At 35.5% G+C, this 26864-nt stretch overlaps 1 protein-coding gene across 1 annotated transcript in view; it reads right to left on the reverse strand.

Annotated features, from left to right (window-relative positions):
- usp40 (ubiquitin specific peptidase 40) overlaps nt 1-26864 on the reverse strand; it is a 176345-nt gene that overhangs the window by 99319 nt on the left and 50162 nt on the right. The window contains exons 9-16 of the mRNA XM_028807508.2: nt 25393-25500; nt 24431-24710; nt 18934-19015; nt 11097-11265; nt 10493-10577; nt 4801-4871; nt 2270-2610; nt 1554-1686 (exon numbers count right to left, since the gene is read on the reverse strand). Of these exons, the coding sequence (XP_028663341.1) occupies nt 1554-1686; nt 2270-2610; nt 4801-4871; nt 10493-10577; nt 11097-11265; nt 18934-19015; nt 24431-24710; nt 25393-25500 (1269 nt within the window). The remainder of the gene's footprint in view (nt 1-1553; nt 1687-2269; nt 2611-4800; nt 4872-10492; nt 10578-11096; nt 11266-18933; nt 19016-24430; nt 24711-25392; nt 25501-26864) is intronic.

A 26864-nucleotide genomic window follows, 5' to 3' on the forward strand; every position in this document is an offset into this window, starting at 1 on the left:
TTATCCAGTTCACTGTGGTAGGGAGCTGGTGTTTCTCCTGTGAGCTATAAAATAAAACAAAACTACCATAGAAATTGTTAAAGAAATAGACTAACCTGCTTACTAAGTAGTACTAGGGTGTTGTACCGTGTTAGCCATTATGAATGTAGAGAAAAGCCAAGCAAAATGACACCTTTTATGATTACATCTTGCCTGAAGAAGGGGCCTGAGTTGCCTCGAAAGCTTGCATATTGTAATCTTTTTAGTTAGCCAATAAAAGGTGTCATTTTGCTTGGCTTTTCTCTGCTTACTAAGTGTAATTCCACAAAACTAGAGTAATGCAGAAACTGAACAAAATAAATCAATCAATGAATACAAAAAGTACAGTATATAATGCCACTCTATGTGTATTACTGAACTTATAATAAAGGAAGAACAAACTTTGCATGAGAAAAAAAATGTTATACTTAAGGCAAAGAACATATCTCAAAACCCAAACCCTAATTGACAACTCAAACAGTGTTACAATGAAAAGCATGCAAGTAAAATAAATCCACAATCTCTTTCATATTTTATATCTCTCTATTATAAAAAAAAAAATCTTGGAAGGAGACAATACATGATTTTCTCGGATACACTTTAACATCATGCGAGAGACACTTTAAAGCCCTGCGAGACAAGGCAGTGAGACAAAAGGACAGCTGCTGCATCAAGCTAGCAGCTGATGCAATTGCATCTTCTTAGCCTGCGATCTCCCACTAAATGCCCCGCCCCCTCCCCCCACATAACACAGGCGGCAGAAATGTGAGGCAGAAATGTGAAGTGGCTGTCGCTTATTGCGACCCCCGGGGGGGTGGGGGGGGTTAGGCGGTGGGGGGGGGTGGGGCGGGGTTGGGAGGTTTAAAGCCCCCTAGCAAGTTTTATAAGTGCCACAAAACCAGAACCAAAAAATACAGAGTAAAACATCTATGAAAAAGTATAAAAATTAACAAATAAACAATCACAAAACAGAACAATAGAAAATACAGTGTGAGCCCACTAAATGAACCAATCAGTCCTAGATTTGTACAATAATCACTGAAGGGAATATACCATGAAGCCTAAACAGGCATAGCATCAGGAGAAACTGAGTGAAGTATCACTGGATTCCTGGATAGTGGATTTGTATATATTGTGTTCTCTTTACTTGTTTAATAATTTTTTAAGTTCAATATTGGTTTGCTGTGTCCTGAAGAAGAGGGTTTCCTTGAAAACACATGAGCCAGACCTACACTACAAATCACTTAAAGCGGTCAGGAATCAAGTGATACAGTACTTCACTCAGTTTCTTCTAGATAAACTGGTAAATAAGAGCGTCAAGGAATCTGTTAACTGTACTATGTAGCAACCCTTCCTCTGCGCATTTAAGCATTGTCTTTTCATATAACAATGTGTTAATGATGTCTGATTGCATTTACAAAAATTTTAATACAATGGTCAAAATGCAGAAAGCAGTGCCCATACACTATGCAGCACAAAAAATTTGAAAAAAAAGAAGGAAGAAAACAAGGCTTATTTTTTGCATAGCCTCTTACCATTCGTTCATCAGCAGGAACCTTCACTGTTTTCTTCTCATTCTGAGAGGATTTTCTATTCGGAAAGTATTCTACTTCTAGCCACTCTGATTCTAACACTAAGGTAAGTTCATTTCCGGACTGCTTTAAGAGACTGCAAAAAAAGTCAGAAATTTTAATCTTACTGAAATGGTAAAGGCTAATCAACCATTAAAGAGTATTCTGACTTAAAATTAGAGAACAACATAATAGCTGCTTTTTAAAATTACACATTTAAAATTACAATTAAAATTTGTGTTAATATTATAATTTTTGACAGAAATGAATGTGCAACATATTTAGTTTTTTCTGTTTTGTGTTTATATTGACTATAGAGCTGTTCCGTCCAGTTGAGGACACACTATGGTCAATGACCATTTTTCCTGAAAATGTTATATTATAGAAAAGAAGTATAAGCACAGACAGTGTTGTTTATAGCTTAATGCATTGGCCTATAAAACAAAAAATTCAAAGGATGGCAAATTATCCAACTCTTAATTGGGCAGGCATGATAGAAATTGACATGCATGAGTTACTCCAATATTTTTGTGCTTTTTTTATACACTGCTATTTAAATAGCCATATAGTACAAATACTATGACTGAATTTTTTGAAAAGGCACGGACTACTTTTAAAGTCATCAGGCAGAGTATTAATTAGCTGAGCAATTAAAAACAAACAAAAAAAAAACTTCTTACCAAGAATCAGAATTATGTGGATTGACAACTAAAATGGAGTCTCCATCTTCGAGTGACAAATCTGAGATGGTTTTAAGGAAGTCAGTTGCAGAGTACTTAGTCCAATTGTTACTGTGAAATTTCTGACCCTTGCGCTGATGATATATATTAAATTCTTTTGAAAACTCCACCTGGATAACAGCCTCACAAGCATCATGCAACAATGTGTCCCTAGCAAAACATTGTTGTGTCTCCTTAAACTCTGTAGCACCTCCAGTTATTTCTTTACTCTCATTAAGACAAATGATATTTAGCAACACTGGCTCAAACTCTATGCCAGTCTTCAAGGTTACACCATTGACCTGAAAAAAACAAGAAAAAAAAATGCCACAAGGAATGGCTGCATAATAAGGCCTAATTCTGTAATTGTACTATTTTCAAATGAAGTCTTGGTAAAAAAAACTAGTGGTTGATTGGTTCCGACTGTATTCTAGCCCAGAAGCACTTACTTAGCATAATATACAATTATGAATAAATGAATAAGGTAAAGTTTATTTACATGCTGAAAAAAAAATGACACAATTCTTTGGCTATGTAGCCTTCTGTACAATTAAAATACAACATGGAATAACATTAAATTGAACTCAATATAGCATATGATACCTACATACAAATATATATGTAATCCGTCACTAAAAAATTATTTCATTATACAAGACATCCTTTTTATTATTAAAAGGAATACTACACGGTTGTCACTACCACTATGAAGCTATCTCACACCCTATCGGTAGAACAGAGCAGCAGAGGATGGCAAGATTGAAGATCTAAAACAAGGATAAAAGTAAGTTGGAATTAATTCAAAACTGGCCAGTTTCGATTGCTTTCTAATGGACGCTGAAAGGAATATCACATCTCATGGTGAGCTATGGAGAGTTCAGGTATTGCGACATTTCGATCATTGTGGAAAAATGGCTTATTATTATTTCAGATGCTATTTTATGCCGGATGGGTTAAAAGGACTACTTTACTGACATGTGGATTATGTGACGTAAGTAACTTGAGATTGTTTTCATTCAGTTTTGGCCTCTGCTGGAGCTCACTGTATCAAAAGATTTATTAAATACTTTTCCATAAATACATGAGGTTAAATATCTTTCTCATGCATCACTACAAACAGCATGGGATGAGTAATAGATAAACAAATCCTAGGTAAGTTATTCTTCTAATCAAATTTTAGATTTTGTTTAATTAGATATCTGATTTGATATATTTTACACTTTTTTTTTTATTACTCGTACATACCTTATTTTTTTTAATGCAAATGAGTTGCTATTAAATATATTATGATGTCAAGTATATTTGCAAGGGGTATGATTAAAGGAGCAAGTGTATTTTTTCTCTCAGAGGTTTTAGCTTAAACATAAGCGGAAAAAAAAGAAAACAATCTCACATAACTCATGACACATAATGCACATGTCCATTATCCATTTGTATGGTGAAAATATGCAAAATGTAAGCATTTTTTTGCTAATGTATTTACTGTTACTTTCTGAAAAGTCCACACTGAATGTCAACAGGAACAATGTCATTTCCAGAATACTGTGTGTTTGAACTGAAGATATGCCTCTCCCCCTACCCCACTACAAATTACATGTAAAAAAATGTATCATTTTTGGATGGAGTATTCCTTTATTTGAAATCTTATAGACACTATTTGTAAATAAATATTTAAAAATAGATGGAGTAGGGGTCAAATGTCTTGTTAAAGAGTTAACTGTAAAATAAAAATGGACCCTGCTGTTTCACGCAAATACTTCATTACTAATATCTCCTCTATATTTCAAGTAAGTACTTTTTCTTCGCTTTCTTCACAGGCAAGCTAGATTTAAGAGAAAAAAAAAACATTGCTCCTCCTTCGTCAACTGACTCATAAATTTACTTTAATACAGTACAGATATCAAAGTATAATTTAATACTAAGGTTACTTGCTGTGGGCCCTTTTTAAACAAGTCTAACATGATTATTCATCATTAGTTGAATAAATCATATCCTAAGCTTCTGTACTTTGTCTACTAACACTTTTCCTAAAGGTTTCTTGGTTTAAAAGAGATGTCTTCAAGTGTCCACCCAACCTAACCATGTATTTTGGTTATGCCCTCAGATTTATGACAACGGATTCAAAATCGTAGCCTACTTAGAGAACACCATCAGAACAGTATGTAGTATTCAGAATTTCTCAATCCTTACTGCTCTATGACCACTCTAGTGCAGTAGTTTTTAATCAATTCATTTGCTCTACTGGATGAAACCTAATCTTTCTGGATTATATACCAATATATTCAATGTATTTGTGTAAAATGTTAACTTATATGTGTATCTAATTAACTTACAATGGATTGTAACATACTGGTGTTAGTAAATTAACAATGCTATTAAAAACATATTGGGAATTTCAAATATAATTTTGATAAACTTGATTTTTTATTTTTAGAAAAATGACAGCAATACAGAAGCAACTTTACAAAAATACTTATATCAACTTTAATTACCTCTTTTCCATTCCACAAAAACAGATCAGATCCTTGCTTAATTCCTACATTATTAATGGATTCATTATCATCTGGAATAAAGAAAACAAAAAGAAAAAAAAATCAAACACAATATTGCATATTCAAATCAGCAAAAATATTCAATTTTCAACTTTCTAGCAGTAATATAAAAATTTAATACATGGTCTAAAATATACTGGATCCTATTCAAGAAGTATGCTCTATAACCAGCACTTGACAATCCAGTGCAAGGCACAATCTGAAACATTTTCACAATAATTCACACCAGATAAATTTAGTGATGACAATGCAATTGATTAACATGTATAGATAATCTAGCGAAAAAACCAAGATGACATAAGGAGAACCTGTAAACTAGAGGTGAAAAGGTTGATCAACAGTATCAAAAATGTATTCATAAATGAGGGAGCGAATTTTTTATGCCTTTTCCTGTCTGCTTTTTACAATGTTTTTCACCACTGTTGAAAACTTCCACACAGAAAAAACCTCATTTATACTCAGTTGTGGCTACAGCACAGGATCATAAAAAAAGTAAAAAATTGAAAATATTTATGTGAACTAATAATTACATGAAACGCTTTGATGTTAAGGTCAGTTCTCTCACTTTCAGAGAAACCAACAATGTTTTAAATTTCTGTCGGCAGCACTCTCCAATTTAATTAATGATGTAATTAGGTTTTAATAAACAGTGAATTGTTCAAACAGGTTTTCTAGAAACATACAGTGCTGTGCTTACATTATTTGCAAAGTAAACCCTGTACACACTAATTATATGCACGTGTATCTTATTACCATCCATCTTTGGTAACTGCTTTCTTTAAGTTGCCTGGAGAAGCTTTAAGTATAGTGAAAAATTGTAAACCTCAAGAAATGCACACAAAGTACAAAGAACTCATTGTGCAGTAAGTTTAGCAAACACCAAAAGCAAAATGAGAAACAGTCCTAAACGGATCACACTAGATCAATGCTGAGCACTTGAACACACACATCTTATCACTTAGTCACACAGGCTAAATCAGAAATCGCCAGCTGGGCCACAATATGATGTTATGCCGATTGCTATTCCTGTTAACAAAAACTAAAACAAAGCATGTTATTAACAAAAATATAATTATTTTATTAATTAATAAGAAAATAAAAACATGTCTAAAACGAACTAAACAAAAACAAGAAAATAAAAATGAAAATTAAACTAGTTTTTATATTTTTAACTTTCACCACACTAGTTTTTGCACATTATGTATAATGTTTACTATTTAAAATCCATCAATCGTAAATTTGGTTAGGAACAAACATTGATTCATGCTCATGTGCAAATATTCCTTTCTGCTGGCATCTGAATAGGTGGATTTCATTGTTTTTTTTCCCTCCATCAGTCAGCTTTCGCTTCTAGAACCAAGAGTGAATACCAAAGCCTTACTCTGTGGACTTCTTTTGCCATAACTGACCATCAGTCAAATGTCAGGTAACTTTAAACTTTAATGAAAAGGTGCTTAAATGTAAATGTGCCACACATTACTTTGGAAGATACAGCTAAATACTCAAATTACAGCCAATTAAAATTTGTCAACTTCGATCAGCCACCCCATGCTTCAAATACAGTCAGTATTTAGACTGGAAAAAATGTTATCTTTACATCTCAAAGAAGGTAGGAAATTACAACTATTTAACCTTATTTCCCTCAGATACTGCTTGCTTATTAACAGTACTTTTGCATTGACATATTAAGCAGATGCGTAGCATGCAATCAATGTTATCAACTGAGCCAACGTTAAATGTATACATTTAGTTTTAAATCAGGTTATTAGTACTGATATTTCAATGTGCTCCATGAGATGTTGCAGAGCTGATTCATGTAACACTATCATGATTAACTTCTCTATGTTAAATGCTTCATCATTTGCACATGGATGGATGGATGGATGGATGGATGGATGGATGGATATTTAGGATGACACAGTATTACAAAATTTCATCTGAGTGATTACTTTAAAGTGGCATGGAGGTCTAGCAAACGAACAGCTATTGAACGGTTGACGTCCATCAAGCATATGGTTGAAAAATTGATAAAAGAATTCACACTTGTTCATTTCATTGTTCCTTATCCTTATCGTCGTGGACAACTGTAGCATCAACATTTATTTCCCTAGTGAGCACATGAAAATGTTGGTATTTCTTTCTGGCTTGCTTCTTTTTTCCTGCTTGTTCCTCAATTTAATTCAAAACTTTGACTTTCACATACTTACTAATGTTTGATATTAGTTTGTATTTTGTGTCATTAATGTCATCTACTTTTATTTCTATAGTATTTCTTTCACTATCTGTGAAGTGCTTTCAGCATTTAAAAGTGGCTATATAAAAATAACATGTATTACTATTATTATTTCTATTACATTGTGTCATGAGTTCAGTTTTGATTGCTTGCCCGGTCAGTGTCTGTGCAGAGTTTGCATGTGTTCCCCATGTGAATGTGGACAGAGTGTAAATTGCTTTACAGCTGGATATTAGAAGTGTGTCATTAAGCACTCTCAATTGCCAAAGTATGTTTATTCCTACATGTGTTGTCCAATTACATCCTCCCAGTTTAGGGTCACAGGGAGCTTCCCAGGTTTTGCATGCTACTTATTAGGTGAATGATTTGAGACATTCCTATAATAGATGTTCAGTATTAAATGGTATGCTTGTAGAAATTCAGTATGCACATGGAAAAACATTCATCTCGATTTCTATTATTAGTTATTAACACAGTTTAAGTAGTGACTTTACAGTATTTTCAAAAAGAAAAAAAAAAGAAAAAATTTTCAAAGTAGATAATATATGTTCTGCATCACGAAATATCAAAAATAAATATGAGTATACATGTATAGTAATTTTACTGCTCAACAAGGATTATCTCAACAGTCAGGAATCAGTTTTGAAACTAAATAACTTGCTTAAATCTGTTGCAGGTTTAGGTAACAAATGCCATTGGAGCACACTTATTATTTGATTCTTGCATTTTCCTACTGTATTGGAAGCCTTAAACTCTCACACTATCAGGAGAAAATATAATTCTGTCACAGACAGTAAAATTACTGTATATGTATTAAAGTTGACAGGTATAACATGAATGATATGCAGAATGACAACTATAAAGAAAACTGTGTTTTTACATTTGCCAAACTGTGTCTGTGTGAACATATTTGGCGAGTAATACAAAATTTCTATAATAATTTAGTTTATGTAAAAATTTATAATACAATATAAATGTGATAAAAATTATAAGTTAATTGCTGAAAAACTAGAACTAAATAAAAACAAAGAAGAAAAAATTAGAAAATGGTGAAAAATAAAACTCAAAAATTAACATTAAAAAAATACCTTAAAACTAGAAAAACACTGATTATGCACAGCCTTGACAGACAAAAAGAAATTTTCAATAAAAGGTAATACATATTTCCAAAGAAAATTTATTAAGAAGGAAAAAATAATTCTAAAAAAATCTTATTTGTTTCCATGGATTTCCATTTGGGGCGGAGTGGTGGCTCTGAGGCTAAGGATCTGCGCTGGTATCCAGAAGGTTGCCGGTTCGAATCCCTGTCACTGCCAAAAGAGATCCTACTCTGCTGGGCCCTTGAGCAAGACCCTTAACCTGTAATTGCTCCAGGGGCGCTGTACAATGGCTGACCCTGCGCTCTGACCCCAAGGGGTATGCGAAAACTAACAAATTCCTAATACAAGAAATTGTATAAGGCGAAATAAAGAACAAAAAAAAAAAAAAAAAAAAAAAAAAAAAAAATGGATGAAAACATATGTAAACTGCCTTGCATATGTAATGTGTGTGTTGCCTTTATTACATGGAGCATCACATAAAAAAAGAACAGCTAAGAAACATCACAAATGAAAAACAAGTATGCATTATTACAAACAAATGCTCTGAATTGATTATACAACTTGCTAATAGATAAATCACACAATTTGTAAATATAACAAAAAAATCTCAAATACTATTTTGGCCATTGTTCAATATTTTATGAGATAACTGCTTTAGCGCTTTGATGCTGGAACATAGTTACATTACAACTTATTAGTGTTGATCAGCGAATTTTTCCAAAGTGTTATTTGCATTGAATTTGCTGCGTTCGCATTCACCCTTGTTTGTCAAATTATTTACTAATAATTTGGCCGGTTTAGAAGAACTTTTTCCTTAGCACCCCCCTTATAATGCTTTGTGAGGCCATTGCGACATCCTCCAGAGCTGTAACAGCCAACATTGGATGGAACCTCCACGTATATAATGCTGATCATTTGCATTGCAGACTCTGTGGGACTTAGTTAGTTATAGAACAGATAAGTAAATAATTCTCAAAATTTTATCTTTATGAAACATATACAACATAAATAATGAGTTATCTCTGTTTGTTGTGAAATTTGTAGGTCAATTTTCGAGTTCCACATCAGTGTAACAGAAGGAGGCATGTGCCCTATGAATGCATAATTAGCCATATGGAGATAAAAAACAAACCTTGAAGGAGCCTCACGCCCCCAACCAAACACAGGAGAGACTTATTTATGACTATTTACAAGACATTTCTGTCTTTTTGATAGAAGACAAAAGTGCAAAGCATCAGCACAGACAGTTTGGAGAGCCTTCAGGGTGACTGCACGGTGGTGCAGTGTTTGACTGCTGCTGCACAGCTCAGATCACCTTTCTGGCCACAATAATTGGTCCAGTATAGTTTGCAGATGTTTCCCTCAGGGACACTTTAAAAATGATTGCACCATTATAATCCAGTGAAATCTAGTTCAGTTAGACCTTCCCCATTGAGTTCACTGCACCATTTTAAACACCATCATTTCAGAGCGCTGTTAAACCATGGCTGAATTATTTACAATTCTCATAGTAACAATGCCGGTCAAAAATGTAGGGATCCATGCCCAATTATGTCATTAATATACCACTCTTTCTGCTTGATGTAAATGCTAGTTTAGTTTGCCTTTTAATTGTGAATGTTACATGCAAGGTTTCTCTCAGTTTTAACGACTACAAATTGACATTTTTAATAGCATGTTCTGTGTCCTTAATAAAGTGTTAATTATAGTTATCCTCAGAAAACATGCCCTTTCACAATAAGCTATAGACTGAACTCCTGGTGTAAATTACCAACCATAATTTTCAGCAAAGTTAAATAATCAATTAATCATTCTAATATTCCTCAGAAAAAAATAATTATTAAAATAGTAATTTGTTGCCTTCATAGAGCAAATTGTGACAGAGCCAGCATGTGAACCCAGCGATCTGGAGCTATGAGGCAGCAGTGCTGATCATCGCATCCCCACAGTCCTATTGTTTAGTCTGACATGTTTAATTATTTAGCCATTTACAAACTCTAAGACACTAAGTTCTAAAATTTGTCAAAAGAAAAAAAATACACTTTTCATTTACTTTCTCTCTCTTATTTTATTTTTTGAAGGCTAGGTTAAATTCCAAATTTAGAAAGTTTGCAGTTTCACTGTTTGCTAGATCATGTCACCTTATTTATGAATTTAACTAAATCAATTATTTTTTGTTCACATTATACTTTTGATGATCAAAAATGGCACTGTGCAATATTTCAATGACAAATGATATTTTTATGACTTCTTTTGCTCAAACAAAAGTGCAAGGACTAGTACTGTTTTTAGATAATACCAGTTAAGTGGTCATAGAGATGTAGCCCAGCAGGTAATCTCTTTGCAAATGTAAGTTCTGAACCATCATCCTTGGATCCCAGTTGCTAAAAAAAATAAAAATCAAAATTAGATTCTAATAAGAAAATATATATTAAATTCCAAAACAGTGCACCCAAAATTAGAGTTTTAAAACATTTAACCCGAATAGCACTGGCATAGTGTAGTTCAGGTTTTTTATGTACATTTGCATAAAAAAATATAAATTACTGCATTTCATTTAATTTGACCTGTTTGCCAGTATTTCTGTTCCCTACTACAAGACTTCCAAGTATGACAGACCCATATACTTGAATAGTTACCATGCTTGATATGTCACCTTAAAACAATTCTTGCTTATGAAGAGAGTAACACAGAATATTAGAACAGAATTAAACTTTAACAATTAAATAGTAAAAAAGACCCAACATTCACTAAATTCAATTTTTATTAGTTCTCATTCACTCTATTTTTTCTTTTTCGAAAATGACTTAAAAAGTAATGAACTTCATATAACAGTACTAACAGTCTAATAGCCTAAATGTTACAAATTATAGACTAGTTGCACATACAATAAAGGTCCTTACCTGATATATAACTTCTCTTAGGTCTCTGACCGTTTTCCTTTTGTCAAAATGAAGATTAAGAATGCTGGTAATCTGATCAAATGGATGTAAAGCTCCATTGAAAAAGTGGTATTTGCTTCCCTGGTGTACATGAATTTCAATCAAGTTTTTTGCTAAATCAAAGTCTGCTCTGTAACAAAACAAATAATAATATTTTGAAGGAAATAAACCAATTAAACTGTTTCAACTCAAATGACAAATGTTTCAGAAAGTCATTTCTTAGGCAGTATCAGAAATAAATCAGAGGCAAAGGGCAACAAAATTCCCTTACAATTCTGAACTTCTGTGTAATATTAGAAATAATTTAACACATAATACTGTCACTATTGTACTACAACTTGACTTTGACACTTTGATTCCATCTTTTTTTTAACCACTTATCCCTCTTCTACTTTTGCATGCTGGCTATATAAACAAACACTTTCATTTGTAAAACAGACCACTTCATTCTATGAGAAGCTACTGTGAAACATGCTGCAAACAAAAAAAAAACAATATCACCACCAGTAACACAACAGTTACAACGATTAAAGACTTCACTCTACTAACCACTGAACCATGGAAATTATATTAACGTAAAACGAAAATGCATGGTGATAGAATGTCCTGAATGACAGGGTTTAACAAGCTTTTATCAGTGCTGCTGGTAACTTTGTGAAGGACAGTGAAAACATAAATACATGTCTCTCCAGCACCAATCAACTAAGCATCACATAACTGTATTCACAGAATGACTTAACAAGCAAGAGCAAATAGAACTTTTTCTATAGAAATAGAAAATATTATGCAAGCATCCTTCACCACTACACTGGTACCTGCATTCACTACCTTAAAAACATTCCACATATGCATAATTTTCTGATCAGCTGTATTGCATCCTTCAGTACTACACATGTGCATGCATTTACCACTTGAAAACATCCCACTTTGCTGTAATTATATAATAAGCTGTATACAGCTATGCTTCTATTAAAATATGTACACGCCATATACTACATCAGGGGTTCTGCAGGTTTTGCTCTGGTCCAGTTTAATTTAAGGCTGATAATTGATGCTGAAGCAATTGCAGCTTAAGCAGCATTTTACCCTTTCAGTTTAGTTAACTTGCTTGTTAATATTTCCAACCTTTAATGGTTTCCTTAAGTTTAAGACAGCTGCATGTACTGTTTTTAAATGCTTTTTTGTTTTCTTAACCAGCTGTTAATTAACAATAAGACATTGATTAAGCAAAATCAATTAGAGGTAAAATCCATATTACTAACCGAGAATGCTAAACCGGATGGACGCAGGGACATCCGGCCATGGGCCGTAGCCGCAAAAAGACGTACTGCGCAGGCGCCCCAAGAAATGAGGGGCCGCGAGAGGCGGACAAGACCACAGAAAAAAGGAGTGAACACAGAAAAAAGGAGTCAAAGAAATGAGTCGCCGCGAGCACAGAAAAAAGGAAAAGGCACAGAAAAAAGTAGTCAAACGCAGGCGCCGCACGAAACCCATTGCACACGAAACTAGCACACAAAAAAAAAGAAGTCGCTCGCGCACAACAGCAAGGCACCCCCCCCCCCCCCCTACAGGCACCGGACGGGACACACACCAAGAGGGGGATTCAACAAGCCCCTGGAACACAAAAAAAAAGAACACAAAACCACCCCACACACCCTACAAGCAACGGACGGGACACACACAAAGAGGGGGATTCAACAAGCCCCTGGAACACAAAAAGAAAGAAGATGCTCGCGCAACAACAATCCTCACCCACCCCCCCTCACACATCAATAAGAAGTGACACCCAAAGCCACATTTCTAAAGGAAACGTCCATATTAAACATACGTCATCTCAACACCTTCACACTAGGCAGCACAGGTGTCAGCATAGGTGGATCTCCTTACAATAAAGCACTATTAACCGTTCAACTGCAGAAAAGGCTACATATTAACAGTGAGTGCGATCCTCCTTATTACTTATCCATATTTCGCATGCTGAGGAACAAACAAGTCATGAATACACGGTCACGGGTACAAAACGATTCGGATCGGATAACGGGACCAAACACACGAACACGAATGAAACAAAAAATACACGGCGGCGCATACAACGCGCTTCGGAAACTCCGGGAGAAAAAATGTCTCGGATCAAAAAACGTAAAGCTCAAGTAACCCCGTTACAGAGACGTGCCCAAATGGACAGATACAATGAACGTAGACGCATACAGCGCGCGTCTCAAAGTGCTGCATCGAAACAAGCACGATTTCAAACCGAAAGAGCTCGCGTCTCAGACATACAAAAAAGGGAGCGAAGAGACAGAATAAATGAACGCAGACGTGTACAACGCGCATATGAACTGCCAGAAAACAAGCAAGCAAGACTCCAAAAGCAGAAAGCTCAACTGACCGACATACAAAAACGGACAAGGCTCGATACAAACAAGACTGAAACGTAATTTTCACAAAGCGAAGGCGAATCAAATAAAAATCAAAAATAGCGCGTCACAAATAATGGACATGCAACAACGCGGCACTCAAACGCCACAAGCAAAACATGCCCGTCGCGGACATCAACGCCAGACACCTGCTAAACACTTACGCCAGTTGGCTGACAACGCCTTCAATAATGAGTCCACTATTGAGGAAAATTCATTGGGATTAATGAATGTCATTTGCAATCATTGTCATTCACTTAACTTCCCAGAAGAAACAACTGGCAATACAAATAATGAATTTACACGTTGTTGTCAAAAGGGGCAGATTAGACTGCCTCCTTTACATTCATATCCTGAATATCTACAGAAGCTTCTAACTAACGATGTGCCTGAAAGTAAAAACTTTATGAACTGCATTAGATCCTACAATAGTTCATTTGCTTTTGCATCTACCGGAGTATATATCAGGCCACCAAAAGGCAATGGCCCATACTGCTTTCGCATATGTGGACAAATATTGCATCGCATTGGAACAGTGCACCCTGAAACAAATCAACAACGCAAATATGCACAGATCATTTCATTACTTCCTGGAGAGACACGGCTCTTTCTAAGCTCTGACAAAGTTGACTCTGATGACGACAATGAACATCTGAATCTTCCCTTAGAATATTTGAACACTATTAACCCGGCCGGATTACCACAACACAACCTTACCCTTAAAAACGGAACAATAATCATGCTATTAAGAAACCTTAACACTAAACAGGGTTTATGCAATGGCACACGGTTAGTCGTCAACACCATGACACACAATGTTATTCAAGCAACAGTTCTTACAGGATCACATGCTAACAATACTGTTCTCATTCCTAGAATTGACCTTACGAGTTCTGACCTAGAATTACCTTTTACATTGAAACGCCGACAGTTCCCCATTAAACCTGCATTTGCCATGACCATCAACAAATCACAAGGACAAACCATGGACAAGGTTGGCATCTACCTCTCTGAACCCGTTTTTGGACATGGACAACTTTATGTTGCTTTCTCACGTGTTCGACGTTCATCTGGCGTTAAAGTTAAAGTTATAAATGATCCATGCCAAGGAAGACTCATTCAAGGACAAGACACCATCTTTACTACTAATGTTGTATACAAAGAAATATTCCAATAAAACATTACTCTATGCCAAACACTCTATTTTTTATTTCTATAGGCATCATCCAAACCTGCACACTATTCTATATCTAATTCATACATCTCACTCTTTGTCATGCCCCAACGCCAGGGGTTGGCGAGCGAAGCGAGCAGGGGGCGGAGCCCCCTAGTAAGTCACTGAATGTAAAGCTAAAAAACTTGCAGTCATAGTTGGTCGCCAGGATTCTAAGCCCATTTAATGTTTATAGACCTCTAACAAGACAAGTTGCTGCCTATTAAGGTTGAATTGGTATTATGTTGTCATACTCATTTGCTTCTTTTGGGGCATATATAGGAACCGCAAGTTAATCTTTAACATTAAAGTGTAAACTTTTTTCTCATCCTTGTTTTGATTCTTGGTCTTGTTTCTTGTTGCAAGAGGTCATAGATGTAAAAGAAGGGAGTTAGTATTTCACTACAGCAGCAGAGAACCTTCATAACAACCAGGCTTGTAATAGAAGATATACAAGGGAGGACCCGAAAATTCAGAGACTTGTCAAAAAAGGCTTCTATTATAAATCTTACAGTGCCTTTTACCTCCTTAGGGTTAACCTTGAGCCCCTCTTTCAGGTTCAGAATTCTATGTAGAAATGCTTAAACCTGAATGCTTCTCAGGATATACTATTATGATCCAAGGTAGAGAGTTAAACCAGAGTAATGCTTGGGACAAAATTCTGCTGCCATCTAGTGAATCAAATCATATTATGCTGAAAAAATTAGGAATACTTCTATGTGTTTAACCACTCTAGTGTAACTCATTAAAATTCATATGTGGGGCAGAGTTTTCAACCAAAAACACAATGGCATGCAAACAAAAGGCTTTAAAGCCAGTTTTAGAACAAGCTGGACCATTTTTGTTGAATCAAGCAATAGTGATGACAACGTGAACTGGTCATTATACTTTGACACAGATTTTGAAACTGACACACATGGCACTGTATGACCATACTGCCACGATATGCCTGGTGAATTCGGTCATGTGAAACTTCATCGTAGTACAAGCTGGTTCATGACAAAAAGGCAAAATTATTTCAATCAAGTGGAAGTACAATGGAGACATTACCCCCCTAAGCACTGTTTACAATGTTCTTGACAGGGGAATGCTACTAAAGTGCAAGGTTTGGTGACTTGCACTTTTATCCAGACATGAACATTGACATGTTCAGATCTACATAATAAAGAGTCTAGTGCTGTAAATAATGACTATTTTTTAATCAATTAGTCTAGCGATTATTTTTTCATTTAGTCAACTAATCTAATAAATATGTAGCATATATAAAGACTTCTGTTACTTTAAATATAAGGATGATGGGATTAACTGCATATTAGGGAATGTTATATATATTATGGGATATGGATGAAGGAAGTAAATTGCACGTAGCCATCCTGTTATTCCGAATCCTTTTAATAGAATAAAGCAGTAGAACATATAACACAGTATCAGAGTAAAAAACTAAATACTTAAAATAAACAGTTAAGGATGTTGCCGGAGCTCCTTCGCCTCAAATGGACTGGGATTCAGTCAATTTGCCTTACTCATGGTGAAAGTTCAAACAGCACGTGGAGCTAATGTTCATGGGCCCACTTCAAGACAAAGGGGAAAAGGAAAAGTATAGTTACTTGCTGCTGTGGATTGGTGACAAAGGACAGGAAATCTACAACAAATGGGCATTATCCATAGACAAAAGTAAGAAATTACAAACATATTATGACTGTTTTGAGGCTTATGTAATGCCAAAAGCAAACTGAATATTCGTGCTACAAATTTAATGAAAAAGTGTAGCCACCCAGTGAATCGTTTGAACAGTTCCTGATTGAGTTATGGTTACTAGTCAAATATGGGAATAGCTAGAGACATCTGTTACTTTAAATGTAAGGCTAATGGGATTAACTGCTGTGAAGGATGGCCGGCTTCATATTCCGGCCCTCACCCCCAGGCCGCCAGGAGGAGCTCTCCCGACAGCATGGACGGGCCCCGAATTCCAGCAGGGCCTCATGGACTATGTAGTTTTTATGCACAGCCCTGCTGGATACATTGGGGGCCACTAGGAGTCGCTGTCGGGAGGCCCGGGGTCTCATACATGCCCTATAACCCGGAACTGCGTCATAATCCCGGGACAAGAAGAAACGACGTGCTTCTGGGGTGAAGATAAGGACTGATTACCCTGACCCGGAAGGAATAAGGAATTGTGGACTGTTGGACAGGAACACCTCTGGGTCGGGGTGTATAAAGGACTCTGGGAAAGCCCAGTACACTGAGCTGAGCTGGGAGGTAGGGTGGCTAAGTGTCTGGGAGCGGAGGAGAGAGAGAATTGTGATTAGTGATTGGTTTGTTTATTATATGAGTAGTGGGGAGTGGAGGGTGCTTGGTGCACTGTACTATAAGAAAATAAAGAAGTCTTGTACTTTTACCTGGTGTTTGGAGTGGTACCTGAGGGTTCAAGAGGTGGACACACGCCTCTACTGCTACACTGCATATTATGGGATGAAATGTATATTATTGTAGATGGATGAAGTAAATGGCACATTTTGTAAGCCATCCTGTGGTTCTATGAGTCCTTTTAATATAATAAAATGGCAGAACATAAACTTGTCAATCAAAATAATAATTTTGGATTACTCCGTTAAAAAAATCTAACAAATACCAAAAAGCAAACATGAAAAATGTTTCTCATTAGAATATCAACACTGTATTGTGTAATAAAGTGCAAAAAGGAATACAAACTAAAACTCTTTCCACATCAAAAGAATTTCAGTTCACAAATAAACGTTTGATAACAAAAGTAGTGCCGTTTGAATCAAATATAACAGATCAGATCTGCTTAGCAGTATAACTTAGCTTCAAAAACGGAAGATCAAGTAACACTGAAGTTTACTTAGAATCAGATTTCAATAACACACAAACATATAATCTGTTCAACATTAGTGCAAAGATTAGTTAATGAAAAAAAACTAATTAATTCAATTAACTTCAGATGATACAACAAAAAGTTGTTATATACTATTTCTGTCACATCACACATTTACTACTACATGGTTTTATGTTCTGTGCTCTGGAAAATAAATGACATTATAATGGAGCGATTTACCAATCATAACTAACAAAAATAATTAGAATTTAATGCCGCTGTCTTGACGGCATCATCATGGAAAACTCTGGAATGCTTCCTTCTTATATGCTCCCGCATTGCTGTTGTGCTGCTATGATACGCCATTTCAAATTTATACAGTGTACATAACACAGCATTATTTGGCTTTTACTTAAAGTATTCCCATACTTTAGTAGTACGATGTCTTTTACACAAAGGATCTGCAGATGAACTAGGCACTACCATGCTGATCTCTTGAAAGACGGTAAAAACATGATTCACTGATGTATGCTGCCACAACTGACGTATTTGAATAATCGAATACTTCAATTACGTTAAAGCTCTGTAACAGCACTAAAAGTGTCTGAAAATACAAACAACATCCAACAATGGAATACAATGGGGGGGGGGGGTTTGGGGGGGAACATGAAAATGGCAAAAATTCAACTACCGGTAAGCAAATAACACATCAAAATCAGCTCATATGTTATCAGCGTCTAGTCTGATGCCTTTGCCAAGAAAGCGTGACTCTGGCACAGAAAGTTCTTGTCTTCGTGGTCTGGCAAAAGCATTTTCAGTGTTTTTGCCACAGGGAAAAGTTTTTTTGCGGCAATCTTTTACAGAAATGTACACAAAAATTGCTAGCAAGAAAATCTCTCTCTATAGAATGAACATGCAGGGAATTGTGCTGAAGAATGGATACAGTCATGTTTACTAATTACACAGGTTGGCACTGACTCAGCTTTATAACATATCTGTTTGACTTACAAACACTGTCACCCAATCTTTGAAGGGATAAAAAATAAAAACTATCAGGAAACGAAAAAATCAGGAAACAGGAAAATAAAAAGTGCTTTGACTGTCAAATATTGACATCAAGCTACATACAATTCCCTGACAAGTACAAGACAGGAAAAGTACATTCCAAAATTTAGGTCCTCAGTTACTAAAAAAGAATTGATAAAAGATACAGAAAAAGATCTATAATGTGTACATGTCAAAAACCTAACTGTAGTGTGTAGGATCACAAGAACAACAGTGAAAGCTGGTAAGTGTATTTTCCTAGACATACAATAAAAGGAAAACCTATACCTCAATTTTTGGAGCTTCATATTTTCTTGTTCTGTTTCTTCTATTAAATGTGCAGGAACTTTGAACTTTGGATTTTTTCTTGCTGCAAAAACACAAGTTTTAAATAAAATAACTCAAAATAATAAAGATATGATTACCCATGTTGAATAATAAAAATATTAATGAGTTGTTCAAAAACCATTATTCACTTATTTTACAAGTTTACCTTATTCTAACTCAAGAAAGATGTTTTCAGGGATTGACTACAATTACACACTGAGATAGGGAGACTATGTGTTTTTAATTTCAAGTGAATTCCTAATCTCAGAACAATTAAAAAAAAAGTGCTTAATGATGAATATTTCCTAATGTATTATTCCTTTCTTCATTCTTATGAACTCACTGATTCTTATGGGATCATAGGGTACTAGATCCTATTATGACATCATCAGGCACTAGAAAAGAAGTAGAGGTGTAGAGGGCAATATTTCATGACTAGACAAAATACCTCCCACACTTACACACTATCATAGAGGAAAATTTTATTGTTGTTGATCAATCTGCATATATTTAAGATGTGAAGGGAAAAAAACAGATGTTGAAAGAATAGAAAGGGTCAAAGTCACAGATAATACCAATTAAAGGGATCTGATGGCAATCTCCCCAGACAAAAAATTATCGGATTTTCAGGATAAATGCTGCACTCTGACTGGATACATACATTAATTTACTTAATATTTCATTATTCAGTACGAATGTACACATTTAGGCATGTCAGTGGCAGTTACTACTACATTTATAGGGTTTTGAAAAAGATACAAGATTTTTTGTTAAATCATTCATAGTTACCAAAGGGGTTAAAACAGACACAGGCTCAATAGCAACTGTCTTTTAATGACTATGCACTTTAGTATTTACTGGTACTGATAAGACTTATTGCTATCCTTTTCTATGACTATTCCATTGTTGAGAAATACTTCAAACTTTGTGTCATGGAAATAAAAAAAACAAGAAAATTCAATCACCTTATCAACTTGGTTCTTTGCTAAACTGAATGTTTTATCTTATTTCATGGGGAGCCCGAGTCAATTACTGTCTTAATCTTCTTTATTTATTTATCTGGTTTGTACAATGCTATATACTGTATATTCTGCCGTTCTTTATTTATTCTGTAAGTGCCTTGAGCATGGGAAAGGCGCTATATAAATAAAATGTATTATTATTATTAATGGCAGGAACACAAACTGGTTTACAGAGAACTTTCCATCATGTCTCCAGACACAGGTCTTATCTTTCATGAGGCTTATTTTGTTCATGGTCTGCTCGTGAATCTGTCGGTTGCACATGTAGGGAGATCTATATCCCTAAAGGCAGAGGTGGGCAGTAACAAGTTACATTTACTCCGTTACATTTACTTGAGTAACTTTTTAAAAAAATTGTACTTCTAAGAGTAGTTTTACTGCACCATACTTTTTACTTTTACTTGAGTGCATTTGTGAAGAAGAAACGCTACTCTTACTCCGCTACATTGGGTAACACTCGAATCGTTACTTTTTTTCCCCCTTATATACGCTGTATTCAAACCCGCGGCAGCTGCCACGTATTCTTTAGCTAAAACTCCCTAAACCGTTTCCCATTCAGTCTCTATGGTAGTAGTAAACCACTACTGATGCAATCTATTTTCTACCACTTCCATTTCGGGGGGCGCTGTTCTGCGCTTTTCGCCGCTCTGCCTGCCTGCAGCGTCTGCCTTCATAGATGTGCTGGGGCGTTTTTCTTTTTTTTCTTAAGTAAATCGTTAAGTTTAAAATGTCGATCGCGGTTATTTCTGTTGATTAATTAATGCTTTCATTGATTATAGCTGTTATCAAGTGGTCGCTATTTTTGCCTGTTGTATACAATCTATCGTCTTTCACATCTATCTCCACTCTCACTGCCCGCTTGCAGCGTGTGTTGATTGATATATGATTTAATGTACAGTATTTCTTTTTGAAATAATTCTCCAAGTTGTAAAATACATATACATTATATGTAAAACGAAACTACTATATAGCTAATACTGTTATGCATCTGTCTAGTGCCTTCTATGTTTGCCTATCATATAAGTGCCTTCCCTATCTATCCGTTTATCTAGTGCCTTTCACATGTGAATGTACTCTCACTGCCTGCTTGCCTTTCTGCAGCACCTGTCATATAGTGCCTTTCACATCTATCTATCTATCCCTCTAGCTGTTTTTTTTCTCCTGCCAGTTTTATATCTTTCATTATACAGTGCCTTCCCAGTTTATCTATCTAGTAACTTCTCTGTCTGTGCATTATTCAGTGATCTGTCTGACAGTGTATGGCTTACAGAACTTAAAAACAAGAACAGTTATAAGGACACTTGTTCATGTTAATTGCAGTCTCAATTTTTATTTTTTATTTTTTAAAAAGAGCATCCTACATCTATTATACAGTGACTGTGTCAACTATCTGCGACTGGCCAGTCAAGGTAAAGTGAGACTTCTTGTACGTGCACAAGCTGCCTTGTTCTAATGTTATTTTCTATCAGTTGTGCTATTTGTACGGCACTTAAGTGAATATGCAGTATTAAACTGTCAGTGTACAGTCAGTATATCTTGTCACTATAAGTAGTTTGCACTGTTCAAACATACATGTTACCTACTGTAGGTACTGGCTTCAAAAGCTTTGTTGTGAAAAACTGAGATTTGGAACTTTGTGTTATTTTTGCATCTTTATTTTGTAAAGATGTTATTTATTTTTACTCATTTTTGATTTTATTATTTGGAAATAGCAGAATTTGCACATTATTTTACAATTTTTGTCTTGTCTTATTACAACATTTCTAAAAAATAAATCATCTATTATGATCAAACAGTTACTCAGTACTTGAGTAGTCTTTTCACCAATTTCATTTTTACTCTTGAGTAATTTTTTGGATGACTACTTTTTACTTCTACTTGAGTAATGTTATTTTGAAGTAACGCTACTCTTACTCTAGTATAATTTTTGGCTACTCTACCCACCTCTGCCTAAAGGTTACTTGATACACTACTTGAAGTCTTGTTGAAATGTCAGGCTGCCTTTCTATGACCTCACTTTTAATTAAAAAAAAAAAACTGCCCTGTTCAAGGTAGATCTTTACTAATGCAGTGGAACCTCGAGATACGAGCACCTCTGTATACGAGAAATTCAAAATACGAGGAAAGTATGAGCGAAAAATTCAGCTCTAAATACGAGCATTGGCTCGCGTAACGAGCCACGAGCCGGGCTGTGGGTATAGCTCGCGGCTTAGCAAGGGGGCGTGGTAGCAGTTGCGAGCCGCGATCTGCGGTGTCTGCGTTTCTCACTTAAGTGCACAGGTGGGAAACTGCCCACATCCATGATTGTTCCTGTGGCTGATGGGCTGCAGCTGCCATGTCCTCCCCGCATATATAGAGAAGCGCGAGCCGGTTAAGGGGGAGAAAAAGTAAAAGGAGACAGAGAGAGAGAGAGAGAGAGAGAGAGAGAGAGAGAGAGAGAGAGAGAAGGAGAAGGAGAAGGCAGGCAGGCAGGCGAGTGCAGGCTCGCGTGTAGCTGAACAGGCGAGCCAAACAGCTGAAGCAGGACGGTGTAGAGAAGGTCAGCTGCATTAAGAGTGTCTCGCCTGTTGCAGAGCCCGCAGGTGAGACGCTAACAGAGAAGAAGCACCGGCGATTGTCATCTGTTTTTTAAAGACGGCATCCTTTTGACGTTTTAACCTCGTGTTAAAGGATTGTTATTCTTGTGTATTTTAAACCTCCACTTCACAACTGTTTTAAGGATTATTTATTTAAAGATTTATTGAATGCTCTACTGCACTTTGGACACCTGTTTTGATTCTTTTAATAATCAGTTATATTATTTACCAGTGTTATTTATTAAAGGTAGACTACAGTATATATAATTTATCAGTGTTATTTGTTAGCGGCACGGTGGCACAGTGGGTAGCGCTGCTGCCTCGTAGTTGGGAGATCTGGGGACCTGGGTTCGATTCCCGGGTCCTCCCTGCGTGGAGTTTGCATGTTCTCCCCGTGTCTGCGTGGGTTTCCTCCGGGCACTCCGGTTTCCTCCCACAGTCCAAAGACATGCAGGTTAGGTGGATTGGCGATTCTAAATTGGCCCTAGTGTGTGCTTGGTGTGTGTTTGTGTGTGTCCTGCGGTGGGTTGGCACCCTGCCCAGGATTGTTTCCTGCCTTGTGCCCTGTGTTGGCTGGGAATGGCTCCAGCAGACCCCTGTGACCCTGTGTTCGGATTCAGCGGGTTGGAAAATGGATGGATGGATGGATGTTATTTGTTAGGAAAATTGATTTTTATGTTAATATATTTGGGGTGCAGAACGGATTAACTGGATTTCCATTATTTTCAATGGGGAAGTTTGTTCTAGATACGAGAAATTCGCTATACAAGCTCAGTTCTGGAACGAATTAAACTCGTATCTAGAGGTTCCACTGTAGTAGTAAGTCAACATATTGATCTGCTATTAAGTCATTTACAAAGAACAATTAGTTAAAAATGTCTTAGACTTTACAAGTCAAATTCTGTTAAAAAACAGTGACTAATGTAGAGAACAATAATCTACCTCAATGATAACTAAATATTTGGTGAGTCAAAATGATAAATAGTTCATTTTGCTAAGGGAATGTAGATTAACATTTACAGGCTGTTACTGTCAAATTATTTTTCAGAGCTTTGCAGGAATTTGGAGTTTTCCAGACAGGATGAAATTCTCACATAATAAACAGTTCTTTGTTAGAAGCTGCCAGAAAAAAATGTGTTTACAAGCATACACAGAAATAATAAATTGTGCTGTAATTAGTTAAGACATCTTTTACCAGTTTGTTGTATGGAACACGTTCTATAATACTACTATAACAGACTAGAAGACTAAAGCACTAGTTATCATACTGGGGATTGGGACACTGTGGCAAGGTACAACTATGATTTTCTTGTTTTTTCCTACTGTGCACCTTCAAATCTGGTAAACTGTATTAATTTATGCAGAACTAATGACCAAATTAATATAGTAATACAATATTTTCAGAAAACGTTTGCATGGTGCATTCTTTAATGTCACCATAAAAGAAATAAAAAAAAAAAAAAAAAAAAGAGTATGGCACCATGGAGCATATACTAGAGGAGAGGTGAACCAGTAAGTGATAGGGATGACTGACCCACTAAAAATGAGAGAAAGAAGCAGTGAGGGATGCAAAAAGGTTTTTGCTAATTAGAGAAGCTAAGGCTAGTAAGTTCATTCAAGTATGAGCTTGGGAGGAACACGTCATAACCCATTATCTGCAGGCACACCACTACCAGTGAATATAGTAAAATTTGCATATTTCAGAACTAGCTCATTTTTTTTTTATTTATTTAACATCAATGTGTCTTTCCAATAGGAACACTACACTCAAAGTTTCTTCCACATTTCAGGTATGCTTTACAAAACAACTAATTATATTACAAACTCATTTAAAAATAAAATATTCTTGTGTCTTCTTACCATCTGAAGGTCTCTTTAGGCATGATTTTCTGTAGAAAAGCATGTAGGCACTTTCTTTGCCCTCAAACTGTTTCTGAATATCTTTTATTTGAATTGGCAGAACTATAGAATCATTGAAATCAAACCATTGACCTTCACAACTCATGTTTGTACAAGTAAGCAACTCTGATGACAGAAGTGTCTGATCATCAGAATCCAGTCCTGGCTTCTTGTTGCATTTTAAGTGAACTGTGCTTCCATCAGAATCCATGTAGAATACATCAGAGTTCTGTTGTATAAACTGGAAAATACATTTGACCAAAAATAAAATATACATAAATAAAATAATGCTAAAAATAATTTTGTTCTATAATTTTTAAAGTAAATAACATGCTTATTAATATTTTTAACAGAGCAATTGGCATTAGCAACACATACTCCTAAACAGAACTTTTCTTCCAGCTTCAAATTAAACATAAAGCCAAAGAATTTACAGTGTTCTCATCTACCTTTTCTAGTCTTTGTTACAGTCTTTAACAACTGTTTCTCCAGTATTATATATTGTAGTAAACAATATAGTATCTTACTAATCTGCCCAATCTTAAGGTACACGTAATAGGGAAAGCTGACACTATGCCTGAAAAGTTTAAATAAAGAAAGCAAAGAGTAGAGCACAAACTACAAAGGTACAGTGTTGTTTTTACTATTGCATAAAAAAACAAAAATCTGTACCAGATTATGAAATTAAAAACAAATGATTGTTTAGAGAACAAAATATTAAAGCAATAGGATACAGTTCCTTAATACAGGGTGAAATCTAATTGATAGATACTGTAGAATGGGGAGAAAGATATACTTGTCCCAAGAGGGAAATTAATGGAAAATGAGTATGAAAACACTGAATTGGTTTAGTATAATATCTCACTTAAGAACAAAAATATAATATTAAAATTTTTTAAGAGCAAAAATAAATGAAAGCTCACCTTCCATATTGACCCATATCGTTTCCGATACTTTTTATTCCATGAAATTCCAACTTGTTCAAGAAGTTTCTGCCCTAGCTGATCAGTCCTGACACCACTGCCCTCTTCCTACAACATAATAATGAACTGTCTTTTTAAATGAGCAATAAGCTGCTTTTATTGGCAATTTCAACCTTCAACATGAAAGATATTGGTCACCAACAGCTGTTACCTTTATCATTTTCAACAGGTTAAAACCCAAATCGAAACAGTCTCCTGAGGTATGGGTAACTTAAAAGCTTTATAACGGCAAGACCCAAAGATGTTTTGTAATTATTCTGAAGATAAACAAAGTAAATTGCACTATACATAAACTATATTCTACCATCATCACATTTCAGAAACAGCAATTTAGACAGAAGATCTCTTAGAAGCACAACATATATGCGAGAGATGATTAAAAGGTTTTAGCCATGAACAAGAAAGGAACATTGTACAGCACCGATTTTGCAAATAACTGAAGATTATCTTTTGTATAGTACAGTATGCAAATTACAAGCTTTCTGCATTTGTGATCTAAATTGTTTCAGGACAAAAGCAAGATAGATGACGAAAATCACAAAATTGAGTATCACGCTATTATTCAATTTCTAAAGCTAGACAGACAACATCTTGCCTCCAGAGATTCATCCTTATCATTTTTATATTTACTAGGAATTGTAAATAACACAATCAAATGAAGGGTTACAGCCTTCTGACATGCTAGGACATCTCTCAAACACAATCCAAGAACCACCTGGCCTCCAACTTTGATCACAGAAAAAAAATGACTCTATGGAGTGTATCATAATGGAGAATGAAACAGTGATAACGTATGACATTCCAGACACAACAGGGTTTAGCTATGGGTAACCTGAATTCACTCTTCATGAGCAATTAATCAGGAGAAAGAAATGTGTACTATGGGTCCCTAAAATGTAAATTAATAAAATGAACCATCACCACACCCAGTGCTTGAAAAGTGCAAATAAATGAATAATGTTACACTAATTCTTTGGCATTTGTGGAATTTGATGATCCCTGTTCTGCTTCAAGACTTATGGTTCTATAAATGCAAAATAGCTTGCAAAGGCTGCTCTGCAAAACTCTTGATTCAAAGAGGGGCCATATCCACTCTGTTCACCACACTTGGCCCCATCTGATACCATAGGTTCCTCTATGTAAATGGTTACCTCAAGAGCCAACCTGTGTCACTGACGAAGATGAAAAAAAAAAAAAATCAGCCAAATAAGAGTGGTTGCACAAGTAAGAGGAACTATTTCACATGAATGACAAAGAAAAGCTTTATGAATGTTATAATAAGAGTATCAATGTTCATATGGACAATGCTGGAAAATAATACTTGTTTGATGCTACTGGTGTTTCTCCTAATAGTTCAGCCTTAAACACTGTGAGTACCTTTTCTACATAAAACATACACACACTCACACACA

Source organism: Erpetoichthys calabaricus, chromosome 8 (genome assembly GCF_900747795.2).
Source record: "Erpetoichthys calabaricus chromosome 8, fErpCal1.3, whole genome shotgun sequence".
Taxonomy (NCBI): domain Eukaryota; kingdom Metazoa; phylum Chordata; class Cladistia; order Polypteriformes; family Polypteridae; genus Erpetoichthys; species Erpetoichthys calabaricus.